Source organism: Taudactylus pleione, unplaced genomic scaffold, assembly GCF_031769625.1.
Source record: "Taudactylus pleione unplaced genomic scaffold, aTauple2 ptg000122l, whole genome shotgun sequence".
Taxonomy (NCBI): Eukaryota; Metazoa; Chordata; class Amphibia; order Anura; family Myobatrachidae; genus Taudactylus; species Taudactylus pleione.
In genome coordinates, this window is record NW_028284524.1 from 11,228,395 (window position 1) to 11,243,484 (window position 15,090).

General features: G+C 43.1%; 1 protein-coding gene across 1 annotated transcript; it reads left to right on the forward strand.

Annotated features, from left to right (window-relative positions):
• The first annotated feature begins 1,189 nt into the window (after nt 1-1,189).
• FEV (FEV transcription factor, ETS family member) lies at nt 1,190-5,607 on the forward strand. The gene is made up of 3 exons (XM_088472413.1): nt 1,190-1,238; nt 3,043-3,114; nt 5,072-5,607. Exons 1-3 carry the CDS (start codon nt 1,190-1,192, stop codon nt 5,605-5,607), a joined length of 657 nt encoding a protein of 218 aa, XP_088328539.1.
• Nucleotides 5,608-15,090: the final 9,483 nt, after the last annotated feature.

Below are 15,090 nucleotides of genomic sequence, written 5' to 3' on the forward strand. Positions count from 1 at the left end.
AAATGCAGAATTTCTAGAGTGGGGTTACCAAATGCTAGATTTTAAAGCGAGTGTGGCCAGTCCATGAAGAGGGCATAATTAGCATTTAACCAGGTTTAATATGCGTCATACAAAGTGTCGTGTATGTCATAATTCCAGCATATACAGGACCAGCGATCACAGTAAGCCATTAGATGTGGCAGTAGGGACAGAATACATTCGATTTACCCGACAGCAGCATCCCGGCAGAGGAGGAAATTACGATCGTCAAAGGTTAGTATTTACTAACCTAGTTCTACCCCCTAACCCTAAACCTCCCTTAGGGGTGCCTAACCCTAACCTCCCCCCCAAGTGCCTAACCCTAATCCCCCCCTCTAAGTGCCTAAACCTAACCCCAGCTTCCACACTTTGGATAAGTGAGCGGATGCTTCATTTATTAGTTTCTGAAATTATTTCACAGATTTTTTTCACTGTTTCTGGAACTAGTTATCACAATAATAAGTGAGACCAAAAATAGGTGCTGGTCTCTGGCACACAAGGGGTTAGGCTACGTGCAATGGGTGCTAACTGCTGCCAGCCGTGGTCTCTAGCACACTTAAAGGGTTAGACTACAGAGTGATCTGTTAGTAATGGGTGCTAATTGCAGGTAGACCGCATGAAGTGTCTCTAACGACCGCTTTATGGCCTGTTCCCTGGTTAAATGTTCCATAATGTTGTCTCAAAACCAATGAAGCGCAAAGAGACATCCAAAGATCAATATTAGACTGCCATCTCTGACGCTGGCTGGTGTTTGCAAAGAGTTAAAAAGGCGTAAAATAGACTGGATGTGGGGACCCGTTCCCATAGTAATACTGATCTTTAACAGGAAAGTTTATTAATACTTAGATGGGGCTGATAAGAGGGGCAGGAGGCAGCAGCTCTATCTCAGAATGACAGAGTCAGATGGCTTCTTTAATTAAAAAGAGTTTTGCAGAGGAAATGATAGAGGGTGGGGGGATGCGTGTGTTTTTGGAATGAGCCCATCCTGCAATGTCTCTGAGTGTTGCCTGGATATTATCCTCGGGCTCTCATCTCCCCTACTCCTCCCTCACATTTATTTTCTATTCTCTCTCTGGTCCACCTCCATCCACCATCTAATAACAATAGTGATAGTGTTATTAATAGGACTGATCATAGGGAGCGCACCCCCCGGGTGTCATTGCTCAGCTCCATGGCTCAGGGCAGTGGATCCCAGCTCCTTCTCAACATGTATCTCACAGGTATTGACCCCCAACTTGGGATTTAGGGGTGTCAGGGCTGGGCGGCACCCAAAAGTCTTGGTGGGGAGCATCTGGAATTATGACGTCTGGCATCTGCCATTGGACTCCGGATCTCTGGAATTTTTATTTCTTTTTATTCATTTTATACATTATATGACTTTATGTTCTCAGTGCTCAGTTTCTTCTCTCATCAAGAATCATCAACCAGTACTGAGACTTTCTATTTCCAGTCTATTATCTCTAATTCTCTGATCCCCGGGTCATTCTCACTGCACCAACTGGTTCTGCTGACACCCAGACCAAATCTGCCCACATCCCAACTAGCATTGCTACTCATTACTTGCAGACAGAATCTCTGATCACCCCGAGTCTTCTCACTATACCATCTACACCCCATACGTCTCACTGCACCAGCTACACCCCATACTTCTCACTGCACCATCTACCCCCCATACTACTCACTGCATTATCTACACCCCATACGTCTCACTGCACCAGCTACCCCCATTCTTCTCACTCCACCATCTACAACAATTCGTCTCACTTCACCATCTACCCACATTCTTCTCACTGCACCATCTACCCCCGGTCCCATTCTTCTCACTGCACCATCTACCCCCGGCCCCATTCTTCTCACTGCACAATTTACATCTATTCTTCTCCATCTGACAACCAATGTCTCTGATCCTCTGTATCCTTTCTCTGATTTTAAAATTCTTTATTCTCCCAGCTACTGCCTCGTGTCCCCTGAATCCTGTTACTGCCCAGCAATCTAGTTTGTATTATCTGTAGTCGCCCCATATTCATATTCTTCTATCCAGTACCTCCTCATTCTCCCATTTAACACATCTGACCACCTATTCCCTTTCTTGTAGCCAGTTTTTTATTCTCCCAGAAAATGTCTATCATCCCACTATCCTCATATTCCCAGCCAGTGCCTGTCACCCCACTATCCTCATCCTCCCAACCAGTGCCTGTCACCCCACTATCCTCATCCTCCCAACCAGTACCTGTCACCCCACTATTCTTATCCTCCCAGCCAGTGCAGGCAACCACACTATCCTCATCCTCCCAAACAGTGCCTGTCATTCCACTTTCCTGTCTCATCCTCCCAGCCATTGCTTGTAATCCCACTATTCTCATTCTCCCAGCCAGTGCCTGTCACCCCGTTCTCCTTATCCTCTCTGCCAGTGCCTGTCACCCCACTTTCCTCATCCTCTCTGCCAGTGTCTGTTACCCAGCTCTCCTCATCCTCTCTGTCAGTGTCTAACACCCCATTCTCCTGTCTCCTCATGTTCCCAGCCAGTGCCTGTTACCCCATTCTCCTCATCCTCCCAGGGTTCCTGTACACCTTCTCCACAGTGCTGTGTGGCCCCCTCTCTCTCCTCTCAGCCGCTGTCTTATAATAACTCCTCAGAAGTCGGATTTCCTTTTTCCTGGACGCGTTTCCTGACATCTCCCCTTACAGCATTAGCCAGAGTATAGGAGCCTTTAGGAACATCCCCCCAAATCCAAGGACCACCCGGCAATAATTAGGGGTGCAAGACAGGAGGGGGCAGTATGTTTTCTATATGCACAAAATATATTTTTCTCTTTATTTTCGTTATTCTTGTTATTATTTATATTTATCCATGTGCTGATTTTTCCTTTTACTATTGGAACATGTTATATGGAAGCATCTGATATTCAAATGCATATTTAATATATACATATAGAGTACAACAATATAGCTATTATGTACTGGAATATCGCCGATTACCTATAAATAATACTGCTGTTTGGGGTTTATGTTTCTCTGTGCTAGATCCGGTGGGTGAAACTTTCCTGAAGGATAAAACCCAGAATTGGAGACCGTTCTCCACAGGTGTACAGAAAGGTGAGAGAGAAGTCATTGTGTGTGTATGTTTATGTTGAACATAAAATAAGTATAGATAGATAGATAGTTAGATAGATAATATACAAACTTGTAAGAAATATGTGTCTTAACATATATGTGGTTGCATTGGTAGTTTAGGCAATGTAGTAGCATAAATATATTATAATAACAATAATATTGCAATTTAAGTTCTATTACATTCTCGGCACATAGTTAAAGCACTGCCGACTGAATTTCTTAGTAACATAAATAAATATTTAGACTTGTCATTTTCTGAAACGTTGTAACTGATTGGGTTGTACTGAATGAAGGTGTATTAGAGCTTTCTGAAAATATAGTTATTATGATTCACAGGTACCTTACTATATAATGTTTTACATTGCAATTAAATTAATAGTTTCAAAATTCCATAACAGAAACTTATAGAAAAAATAGCAATGTGTGGATGTTATTTGGGGAGATTTACATGTTGTTTATGGAATAAAACATCTGACAGTAGTTGTGTGCCTGTATACAATATACAACCTGTCAGCGGTGTCCCTGACACACGTTTATTTAGCATTAATGAGATTTAATCCGAACCTATAGATAAATCACATTTGGACACAAGGATGAGTTCGGGGAAGGCTGCTGTCCGTGGTGCTGAACTATGATAGTACCATGCAAAAGGGAGATCCCCGGAGCCCGCAATGCTCTTATTGTAGAGAAGCCTGGTTATGCTTACACTTTGCTGATGGTTGTTCTTTGTTGCTGCTTTTGTTAAAATCATTTAAACTGCTCTGAATGCTTAGTGCAAGAGAGAAAGTGTCTAGTTATAATTATAATAAATTCACTACTTACAGCACAATTTATATTTTGTGCTAAAAATACTGCATGCAATTGATATCTTCACTGGAAACAACTGGACTGCGTGCATTTTATGAAAAATGACCAAATGCAACATAAGAAAATAGATAAATAAAAAAATTATAATATCTCTACATGTAATACATATCTTATTTCTAAATAATTATCTATTTTAATTAGCTCTGTTTTTGATATGTAGATAATTATTGCTCAGTAATTCATGACCGCATGACTGTATAGTGTCTGGTTGAATAGATCACTGTGACATGCTCTGGTAAACATAACTGAACAGGTGAGAACTGTATTACATATAGTGATGCGTTACCATTCCATGCTAACAGGTAACATAATATGTAGCATTGCACACGTATGACACTCTGACATGTATCTCGTATACAATTACTATATTGTAGTCACCTGTAGGACACACTCTCCTATTTGTCCCAGGTTTATGCAGACAATTTACCAAAATATGGAAACGAAGCAAATATGCCTTTAATATTAATTTCCTAACTATTTTTTTAACAATATGCAACTCATACATATCATTAAATGAACCAATGTCTCCTGTTGCAGATCAATGTAACAAAGTATCATGAAATAAAGTGCAGTAATATACTCAATATACTAAAATGTAAATATGTCACAATTGAATCATATTTACCGAAGGTTAAAAATGTCCGAAAACTCAGGCTAGATATTTATTTGTTTCATGTGTATTGTCATATAGACCAGAGTTGAGAGCAGGGAATTCAGCCGACTCTGTAGCCAAATTATAAATATATTAGTAAAGAAAAAGAGTTATAACTATACGAGTTGTCCTTTTATTTTTTACCTTTTTAAAACAAGAAATATTACTTTTGTTGACAATTAATTAATAAAAACTAATATCATCATCTTAGACGTATTTAATGAGAAATTTGCTAACAAATCACAAGTTTTAGGTAAACCATTTACTAAAAACAAAATTATTTAAAATGTTATTACATTCAAATTTAAAGATGTTTTTTTAAATGTATTTTAGTAATAGTAAATACAATTCTGCTTTTAGTGTTGTGTGGGATTGAAGTGAAAGCTTCATGGCACTGATGTGTTTGTGTTTTTCTGCCAGGCAGTGGACAGATCCAGTTGTGGCAATTTCTCCTGGAGCTGTTGTCCGATCACTCCAATGCCAACTGTATCGCATGGGAGGGCACCAATGGAGAATTCAAACTGACTGATCCCGATGAGGTCGCCAGACGATGGGGGGAAAGAAAGAGCAAGCCCAACATGAACTATGACAAGCTGAGCCGAGCCCTACGCTATTACTACGATAAGAACATCATGGCAAAGGTGCACGGCAAGAGGTACGCCTACAAGTTTGACTTCCACGGCTTGGCACAGGTGTGCCAGTCTGCACCGAGCAACGAACAGTCTCTGTACAAGTTCCAGAGCAACCTGTCACATTTGCCTTTCCCTGGCCTGTCCAAGCTCAACCTCATGACCTCTGGGGTCTCCCCTGCCGGGTTCTCATACTGGCCGGGCACCCCCACTGCTCTCTATCCAGGGCACAGCCTGCAATCCCCACCAGGTGGATTTGGTACGGTGCCCACTCCCCACCTCAGCTCCATGAACAGCGTAGGCAATATGAGCGCTCATTATCACTAGCTTACTGTACTTCAGAATCCAATAAGCAGTGGGTAATGTTGCAGCATTTCTAAACGTTCATGGTCACCATTGAGTTAACATTCCATGATTCACCAGTGTGTGCGTATGAATGTGTGTAGATAGATACATAGATAGATAGATTAGAAAAACAACAATTTTGACAGGTAATTACAATTTTACCCGACTCCTCTCCCTCCTACACCAACGCTGCACCTGATCTGTTCCTATTTACATAACTTGACAGAGGAAGCAAGTATTCTAGTAGTCAATCACTGTAGTGGTAGAAAGAGGGATTAAAAAAAAAAGTTAAAGGTGAATTAAATGATTTTATTTTCTAGGCTGATCTATTTCCATTGTGGCTTTACCCTACAAATATCTGTGCACAGATGCAATCAGTGTTTATTTCCATTTTTAAAAACAGGGGTGCAACAGGACAATTTTAGCTAATAAAGGGCTTGGATACCCTCTGCACTAAAAGGACAATCACAGTACTTACCATGACTGGTTAGTTCATAAATGTCATTGGATTTGAGCAGATCACATGGCATATTCTCTTGCTCACATTCAATCACACAACAGAAAATTTCAGCCAATAGTGGGGTCGTCCAAATAGGTGCAAATTTGCAAATATGAGTTTGTTCCATGAAACTAGCAGACATCACAAGAATGCGTGCACCTGAGAAATGCAAGATCCAATTAGATATGCCAATTTGCAGTACTTGCAGCGAGGGTGTGTGACTTTTCTACATCACGCCATATGGGAAAAGTACATGAAAAGTGGGGAAACCACCTTGGATCACAAAAAAGTGACAATTGAGATAGGAGGGCCATATAGAAGGCTGTTAGTAGCCATAAGGCAAATACTGGAGATTTTTAACAGGTGTCAAATGCATGATTTTTGGACTTTTTATTAATGGTGGAATAATGACAGCAAGCAAGTGTTTTTCAACAAATTAAAGTCTTTCTAGCATTTTGGGGTGCTGAAAAATGTCTGTATAGTAATTTCTCAGTGTTTTTATACAAGTTTGAAAAATGTTGACATTAACACTTTTACCTCCCATCTGCAAGCACAAAAAAACGCTCTCCCATAAATACAAAACCCCCACATACCAGCCCCACATCATTTACACCTTCACATCCCTTTTCCACATCATTTACGCCCCACATACCTGTCCCACATAATTTACCTCCCCAGATACCTGTCCCACATCATTTACACCTCCACATCCCTGTTCCACATCATTTATCATTTACACCTCGACATACCTGTTCCACATCATTTACACCTCCACATACCTGCCCCACATCATTTACACCTCCACATACCTGTCCCACATACTTTACACCTTCACATATCTGTCCTACATAATTTACACCTCCACATATCTGTCCTACATAATTTACCTCCCCAGATACCTGTCCCCCATCATTTACACCTCCACATCCCTGTTCCACATCATTTATCATCTACACCTCCACATACCTGTTCCACATCATTTACACCTCCACATACCTGCTCCACATGATTTACACCTCCATATACCTGCCCCACCTCATTTACATCTCCACATACCTGCCCCACATCATTTACACCTCCACATCCCTGTTCCACATAATTTATCATTTACACCTCCACATACCTGTTCCACATCATTTACACCTCCACATACCTGCCCCACATACTTTACACCTTCACATATCTGTCCTACATAATTTACACCTCCACATATCTGTCCTACATAATTTACCTCCCCAGATACCTGTCCCACATCATTTACACCTCCACATCCCTGTTCCACATCATTTACACCTCCACATACCTGTTCCACATCATTTACACCTCCACATACCTGCCCCACATCATTTACACCTCCAAATACCTGCCCCACATCATTTACACCTCCACATACCTGCCCCCCATCATTTACACCTCCACATACCTGTCCCACATACTTTACACCTTCACATATCTGTCCTACATAATTTACACCTTCACATATCTGTCCTACATAATTTACCTCCCCAGATACCTGTCCCACATCATTTACACCTCCACATCCCTGTTCCACATCATTTATCATTTACACCTCCACATACCTGTTCCACATCATTTACACCTCCACATACCTGCCCCACATCATTTACACCTCCACATGCCTGCCCCACATCATTTACACCTCAACATACCTGTCCCATATCATTTACACCTTCACATATCTGTCCTACATAATTGACACCTCCACATATCTGTCCTACATAATTTACACCTCCACATACCTGTCCTACATCATTTACACCTCCACATACCTGTTCTACATCATCTACACCTCCACATACCTGCCCCACATCATTTACACCTCCACATACGTGTCCTACATCATCTACACCTCCACATACCTGCCCCACATCATTTACACCTCCACATACCTGTCCTACATCATTTACACCTCCATACCTATCCTACATCATCTACACCCCCACATACCTGTCCTACATCATCTACACCCCCACATACCTGTCCCACATCATTTAACACATTATTGAGCTTTTTAGAGAAATTCACCTGATATGTCTTTATTAACCAAATTATGCTATTTAAACCCCTCCATTGGGAGGGGTGTACCAGAGATTCTGCACTGTGCACACATTTTTTTTAAATTTTCTCTGAAAAATTAATGTGAGTTTTGAATTGGATTGCAAATGAAATTTCCAGTGTGAGTTTGTCATGAGAACGGCTCACAGGAACCACTTCGCACCTAATTGGATTGACTCCATTGAATACAGCAATTAAGTTTTAGCGCAGGGTGTGATCTTACCCTTTTAATGATTATAGAGTGACATAGATATCTATACTGTGATAATCATAAAAAAGCTGAGCCTTTGGGATTTCTGTACAGGAATGGTTAGGAATATGAAGGGAAATTATAAAATATATAACTTCAGTGTCTTTAAATTATACAAAAGCTTAGATGAGATTCAGAATTTTGTTCTGCAGCTCCTCATGTTGCTGAGTGAGGAGACATTTTATCCAGTGATTAAATCCATTTATGAACAACAGTGACAGCAGTGATTTGCAAAATATACAGATCATATTAATCAAAATATTGGAGAGGAGCATGAACATGAGCACAGTAAAATCTAGGTACGTTGTTTTAATGAAAAAAAGAATGGTAGGTTTAAAAATATTATTTTACACAGTATATTAAAAATGTTGATCAGTGTTTTTTTAAATTTTTTTTCACAATGTACCTTTGCAATTTGTCTTTAAAGCAAAAAACAAACAATATTAATGGTGGCGTATCACATATTAAGTCTGTTACCTATTGGTGCTCATTCAGTTAGGAACAGCCAGTCCAATTAATGTACAGTAAGGAAGAGATCAGTGACTAGTTGTGTTTTCCAAATGGTTTTCCTTCATATAAAATCTCACAGTAAACACAATACTTTGTGATCGTAAAAAAACAGAGACCAGCATATTTGTGTTTCATTTGATTAGGGTCTATTAGGGTCTGTGCACTTCGCAATCAATCTTCATCTCCTGCTTATCGGGTTGTCCCAACTTTAGTATCCAGTCAGATTTACTGGAATGCTGTCATCAGCAGCATAGATTATTTTAGAAGATGAGGACAGGGCTGCATGTGACAAGAGTGGTGTTGTGATATGAGGAGGGGAATTAATGGAACAGGAAGCCACATAGTTATATAGCTATAGCAGCATGATCCCCCAGCAGCACAGATTATATCAGGAGATCAATGACGTGTTAGTGAATACATGAATGCATGAGACAGGGGCAGTGTCATGATGTGTGGAGGTAAATGGAGGAAGCAGGAATCCTCAGAATTAAAGTTATGCAGTGGAAGGATCAGGTACCTACAGCAGCACAGAGTATATCAGGAGATGAGCATGTGTGTGAGAACAGGGCTGCATGTGACAGGAGAGTGACATGATGTCAGGAGCATAATGGAGCATACTTACCTACACTCCCAGAAGTTGCGGGAGACTCCCAATTTTCCCTGTAGCCCCCACAACCCCGGAAGAGTGGGTGGATCTCCCACATACCGCCCACTTCCTAGTGGGCAGGATGGGGAGATAAGTATCAGGAAATGCGGCTGCATAGGGAGGGGGCGGGGATAAAATGACGTGACATAAATGGTCAGCTGCATCTTCTCTCAGAGCTTCTCTCAGAGAGGAAAATGATAATGTCGACAAGTATGTAATGGGGGTAGTAAGAAGCTACAGAATGAGAGTTATACAGCGGAAGAAGCAGAGTCCACTGGCAGCACAAGGTTCCTGTTACCCTGATGCTGAAATTGTGATGTCAAACTCTTCTCTGTGTTAAATGAAAATTTAGCATCATGATTGTTTATTATTCCTTTATGCCCTATAACAGCACTGCTTTGACTATTGTCTAAGAAATATGGATTTGTTTTATTTTAGTTTTTGTATAAAAAGGATGAGTACTCCATTATACTGTTTTACACATACTGTATACAGATAAAAGCCACCGAAACTGATTTACTCTTTTTCCTCCTTCATATCCAAAAATGTATATGTTACATGTCTGTTATAAGGCCTTAGTCTGCTCTTCCATCTCAGTCATGGTAAGCTTTGTAGTTCAGCACCATCTGTAGGCAGGGAGATTGTTTATCTCTGCTCTATACTAAGACCAACACATTTTTAATATAAAAACCTTTAAATCTATGTAGAATTCAGATGATTGGCCTGTCTGTTCCACATAACATGTCATTTTCATTATGTTTGTCTTAGCAAATTGTTAAGTATGAGGATCACAATGAAACCCAGGTCAGCCAGTTGTCCAGTTGTAAATAGGTTTTTGTTTGTTCATCTAATTTCTGCTCTCTGATCCTGGCAGCCTGTATGGCATCACTACAACCTTAGATGTATATTGTATATTGTCACACCATCTACTCAGCTGGCTGCGGGCCTTCAATATACTTCAATAGTGCCTGTCACATTCGAATACACTTTAGACAGATATGTGCATGGGAAACATATAAATAAACATGTTTACATTTGCTGTGGGTTGTATGGTTTCTTCTTCAGCTACCTGTATACACGACTACATGCAGTTAGCCGAATGCGGAGTGTATATGAGTATTCATGAAAGTGGGAAGAGCCCATGTACTGGTAGGAGCATGTTCCCAGCGCTCAGAGAAACTTTGCATGACATCATCAAACCATACTTGCCTACTTTTGAAAAAGTATTTCAGGGAGATTGTGAAAGCAGCACCTATGAGCACAGTGTTAAAACAAACATGTACAATTCCGCCTGAATTGTGCCATAAAATTTACTTACATCCAAATGAAGACGAGCCCCAAAACAGCAATTGTTACTTGTTGATGAAGACACACATACATAATTGTACCTTACCAGGGGCGGATTGGGATGGAAAACCAGCCCAAATACAGTAGCTGTTGCCACAAGTGTTATATATTAATCACCTGTGGCAAAGAGAAAAGAGAAAATAATTTTTTGTCTTTTTTATATAACATGGAGAAATCTCCTATTTAATTTATTCTCCATGTTATACTGTATAAAAAAAATTTTTTTATTTGCTTCTCTTCTCTCTGCCACAGGTGATTAATATATAACACTTGTGGCATCAACTACTGTATATGGGTACCTTTAATTTAATTTTATAAAGGTTACATTTTAATACATGAATAGTCATAAAGAGTGCCCCAGCAACAAGCCCTTCTTTCCTTCCTTTTTGTTTAACGTACTGTATGTATTAAACCGGGCTTTGGGAGCACCACCTACAACACTTAATGAGATATTTTATATCCAAATGTAGGATGGTTGGTTTAATAGTAAATAAACAATTAGATAATTTACTTAGGTTCTGTGCGGAATCCCCCCTCTTTTTTGTATCTGTTCAAGTAGGCAGCAGCAGTCCAATGTCCACCTTGTAGATAATTTGGTCCTAATGGATGGCGCCCTCCACGGTGGGTAGGTGCATCCCGGGCACGTCCTATCTCCAGTCCAATCTCCTTTGCACTGCACTGCAGTATCTGCCTCCGTCTGACGTCATATACACGCGTGTTGGGAATAGAGAGGGAGGAAGCTTGCTGCGAGCTGTGGGCGGCCAGGCGGTAGGTGTCGAAGAGTAGTCGGGCTCTGGCGCACCCTCTAACCTTTACGTCGCCTGGAGCTAGCGCCCCACCAGAGCCGCCCTCCCTACACCCCTGGTTGGAAGAGAAGGGAAGGTGTAGAACACAGGTTCTCAAACTCGGTCCTCAGGACCCCAAACAGTGCATGTTTTCCAGGTCTCCTCACAGAATCACAAGTGAAAGAATTAGCTCCACCTGTGGATATTTTGAATACACCTGTGCACCTGCTGGGTGCAGGGCCGGCTCTAGGGGTGTTCGACCAGTGCGGTCGCACAGGGGCACCACCCGTAGAGGGGCGGCACCCCTCCCCAGCATCCCGATTTCAGCGGGACAGTACTGTCCCGCTGTTCCACATGCGGGCTGAAGTGGCCCGCGGGTGGTCAAATCAGGAGGTTGGGGACCCCCAACGCCGCAGCTGTGCGATGGTGCCGGACCTCCGGAGTGACCCCGGAGTGTGAATGGATGCCATGCGCATGCGCGGCAACCATTCACTGACGGGAGAGGGCTGGGGGAAGCCCAGCCAGTTACGGAGTGCTGGGCTTTACCCCCAGCCTGACGTTATTTGGAGCCATGCCATGTGGGCACCTCTCAAAATAACGTCACATAGGGGGCGTGGCCTATGGTAATTAGGCCACACCCCCAAATTCGGGCGCACGCAATGTTAGGGCGCCTTCTCAAGGGCCGGTATAGGTTGCACCGAACCCTGCAGCCAGCCCTGGCTGGGTGACTTGGAAAATGTGACCTGTGTGGGGTCCTGGGGACCAAGTTTGAGAACCACATCATCGCACAGACAGGGGCACAGGCAAGCCCATGCCCATACAGAAAGTAACACAGGAAAGCCCATGCCCATAGACAGGGGCACAGGTAACCTCATGCGCACAGTAAGTAAACACAACACACTACTGTACAGGGAGCTGATAAAACCCAGTGCGCCACAGCCAACTCCCCATTCTAGTGTGATAATCAAGGTAAGGGGTGTGAATGGTGACAGCTCTTCCTCTTTATAATACAGCCAACCAGTAGAAAGTGCCATTTGTGTTATGTCAGGTTGCCGTGTGCATGTAATGATTGCTCCAGTCAGAGGGCACAGATTTAAGGACTGAGGGCCGGTAGTACGGTGATGGCCAGTGCTTAAAGTGGTCCTAGAGATGTGGTGAAACTCAACCCCCCCATCCTCGGTGCCCCCTTAAGACTATAAATATATAAATTTGCACCCTTTCTCCCTTTTTCCAACAAAGGGACAGAGTGCAGCTATATCGCGTGCCGCATAAAGGGGCGTGGCCTCTAAAGAAATGAGCGTGGTCTCAAATGAAAGGGGCGTGGTCACACAATAGTATCCCCATTTCAAATTACACCACACAGTAGCACAATCTTATTCACAATACACCACACATAGTGCCCCTGATTCACATTACACCACATAGTAGTGTCCCTTATTCATGTTATGACACACAGTAGTGCCCCTTTTACACAATGCCCACATTAGTGCCCCTTATACACAATGCCCACAGTAGTAGTGCCCCTTATGCAGTGCCCACAGTAGTAGTGCCCCTTATGCAGTGCCTACATTAGTGGTGCCACTTATGCAGTACCCACAGTAGTAATGCCCCTTATGCAGTGCCCCCATTAGTAGTGCCCCCAGTGGTAGTGCCCCTTATGCAGTGCCCCCAGTGCTAGTGCCCTTATGCAGTTCCCCCAGTAATGGTGCCCCCTATGCAGTGCCCACAGTAGTGGTGCCCCTTATGTAGTGCCCACAGTAAAAATGCCCCTTATGCAGTGCCCCCCATTAGTAGTTCCCCTTTTGCAGTGCCCCCAGTGGTAGTGCCCCTTCTGCAGAGCCCACAGTAGTAGTGCCCCTTATGCAGTGCCTCCAGTAGTGGTGCTCCTTATGCAATGCCCCCATTAGTAGTCCCCTTTAGTAGGGCCCCCAGTAGTAATTACCCCATTAGTAGTGCCCCAGTAGTAGTGTCCCCATTAATAGTGCCCCCAGTTGTAATGCCCCCAGTTGTTATGCCCAAAGCAGTAATGCTCCCATTACTAGCGTCCCCAGTAGTATGCCCGCAGCAGTAGTGCCCCCATTAGTAGTGCCCTCAGTCAGGCTCGGACTGGGGTATCGGGAATTCAGGGAATTCACCGGTGGGCCCTGGTGATTCATAGCCAACCCCTCTATCGCGGGAGGGTGGGGCCTAGCACAAATCATCAACCCACTGGCACATTTTACTATAGCAGGCTGTACACAGCAGCTGCTTGCAGGGCAGTGATCAGAGGCAGCTGACTGACCTGGCAGCGGCTACATGCTGCAGGCTCCATCATCACTGACTCCCTTTACCAGAATCAGCAGTTACGTCAGCGGGGGTGGAGGTCAGCCCAGGCTGCTGCAGGAGACACACATAGTGACAGAGGAGCCAGGTCAGAGGCTGTCTGTGTACTGTCTGACTGACCTGGCTGGCGGCTACAGGTGGCAGGTGGGTTAATGAGGAACGGGGCAGTGCAGTACAGGGAAATAAATCCCATGAGACTGGGTCAGAGGAGCATGTGCTGAGCTCTGATTGGATAAGGCCAACACATGCTCCTCTGATGCGTGATGATCATCTGCAGTGCAGTGTCATGGGAGTAATTCATTCATTGTGGGGCTGTGTCTGCTGCTCTTCTAGCTGACTGTTTCTGTGGTTCTTCTGGCCGACTGAGGCTGCGGTTCTGACTGACTACAGTGAATACTGATCCTTCTGTAACCCATCATTTGCCTCAGACTCTCCTCTATAAATATAATGGTCGCAGTGTCCCCTATATCACTCAGTGTCTCTTTTATCTCTCTGTGCCCACTATACATATCTCTGTATCCCATATACCTCAATTTATCCCCTATACAAACCCTATGCCACTCTGTATTCTCTACACCTGTGTCCCCATACATATTTTAGTGTCCCTATACCTCTCTTTGTCCTCTAGATTTACGTGTCCCCTATACCTATCTCAGTGTTCTCTATACCTATATACCTTATGTCTCTTTGTGTCCCTTATACCCCTGTGTCCCCTATACATATCTCAGTGTCCCCTATGCATCTCTGTGTCCTCTATACCTATGTCCCTTATACCTATCTCAGTATTTCCTATGCATGTGTCCCTTATACCTCTCTGTGTCCCCTATACCTCTCTGTGGGGTCGATTTACTAAGCACTGTTAGGAGACAGAGTGAAAAGTGATAAGGTGCCAGCCAATCAGCTCCTAACTGTCATTTTTCAAACACAGCCTGTGAGATGACAGTTGGGAGCTGATTGGCTGGCACCTTATCACTTTCTTACCACTTTTCACTCTTTCTCCTAACACAGCTTAGTAAATAGACCCCTGTGT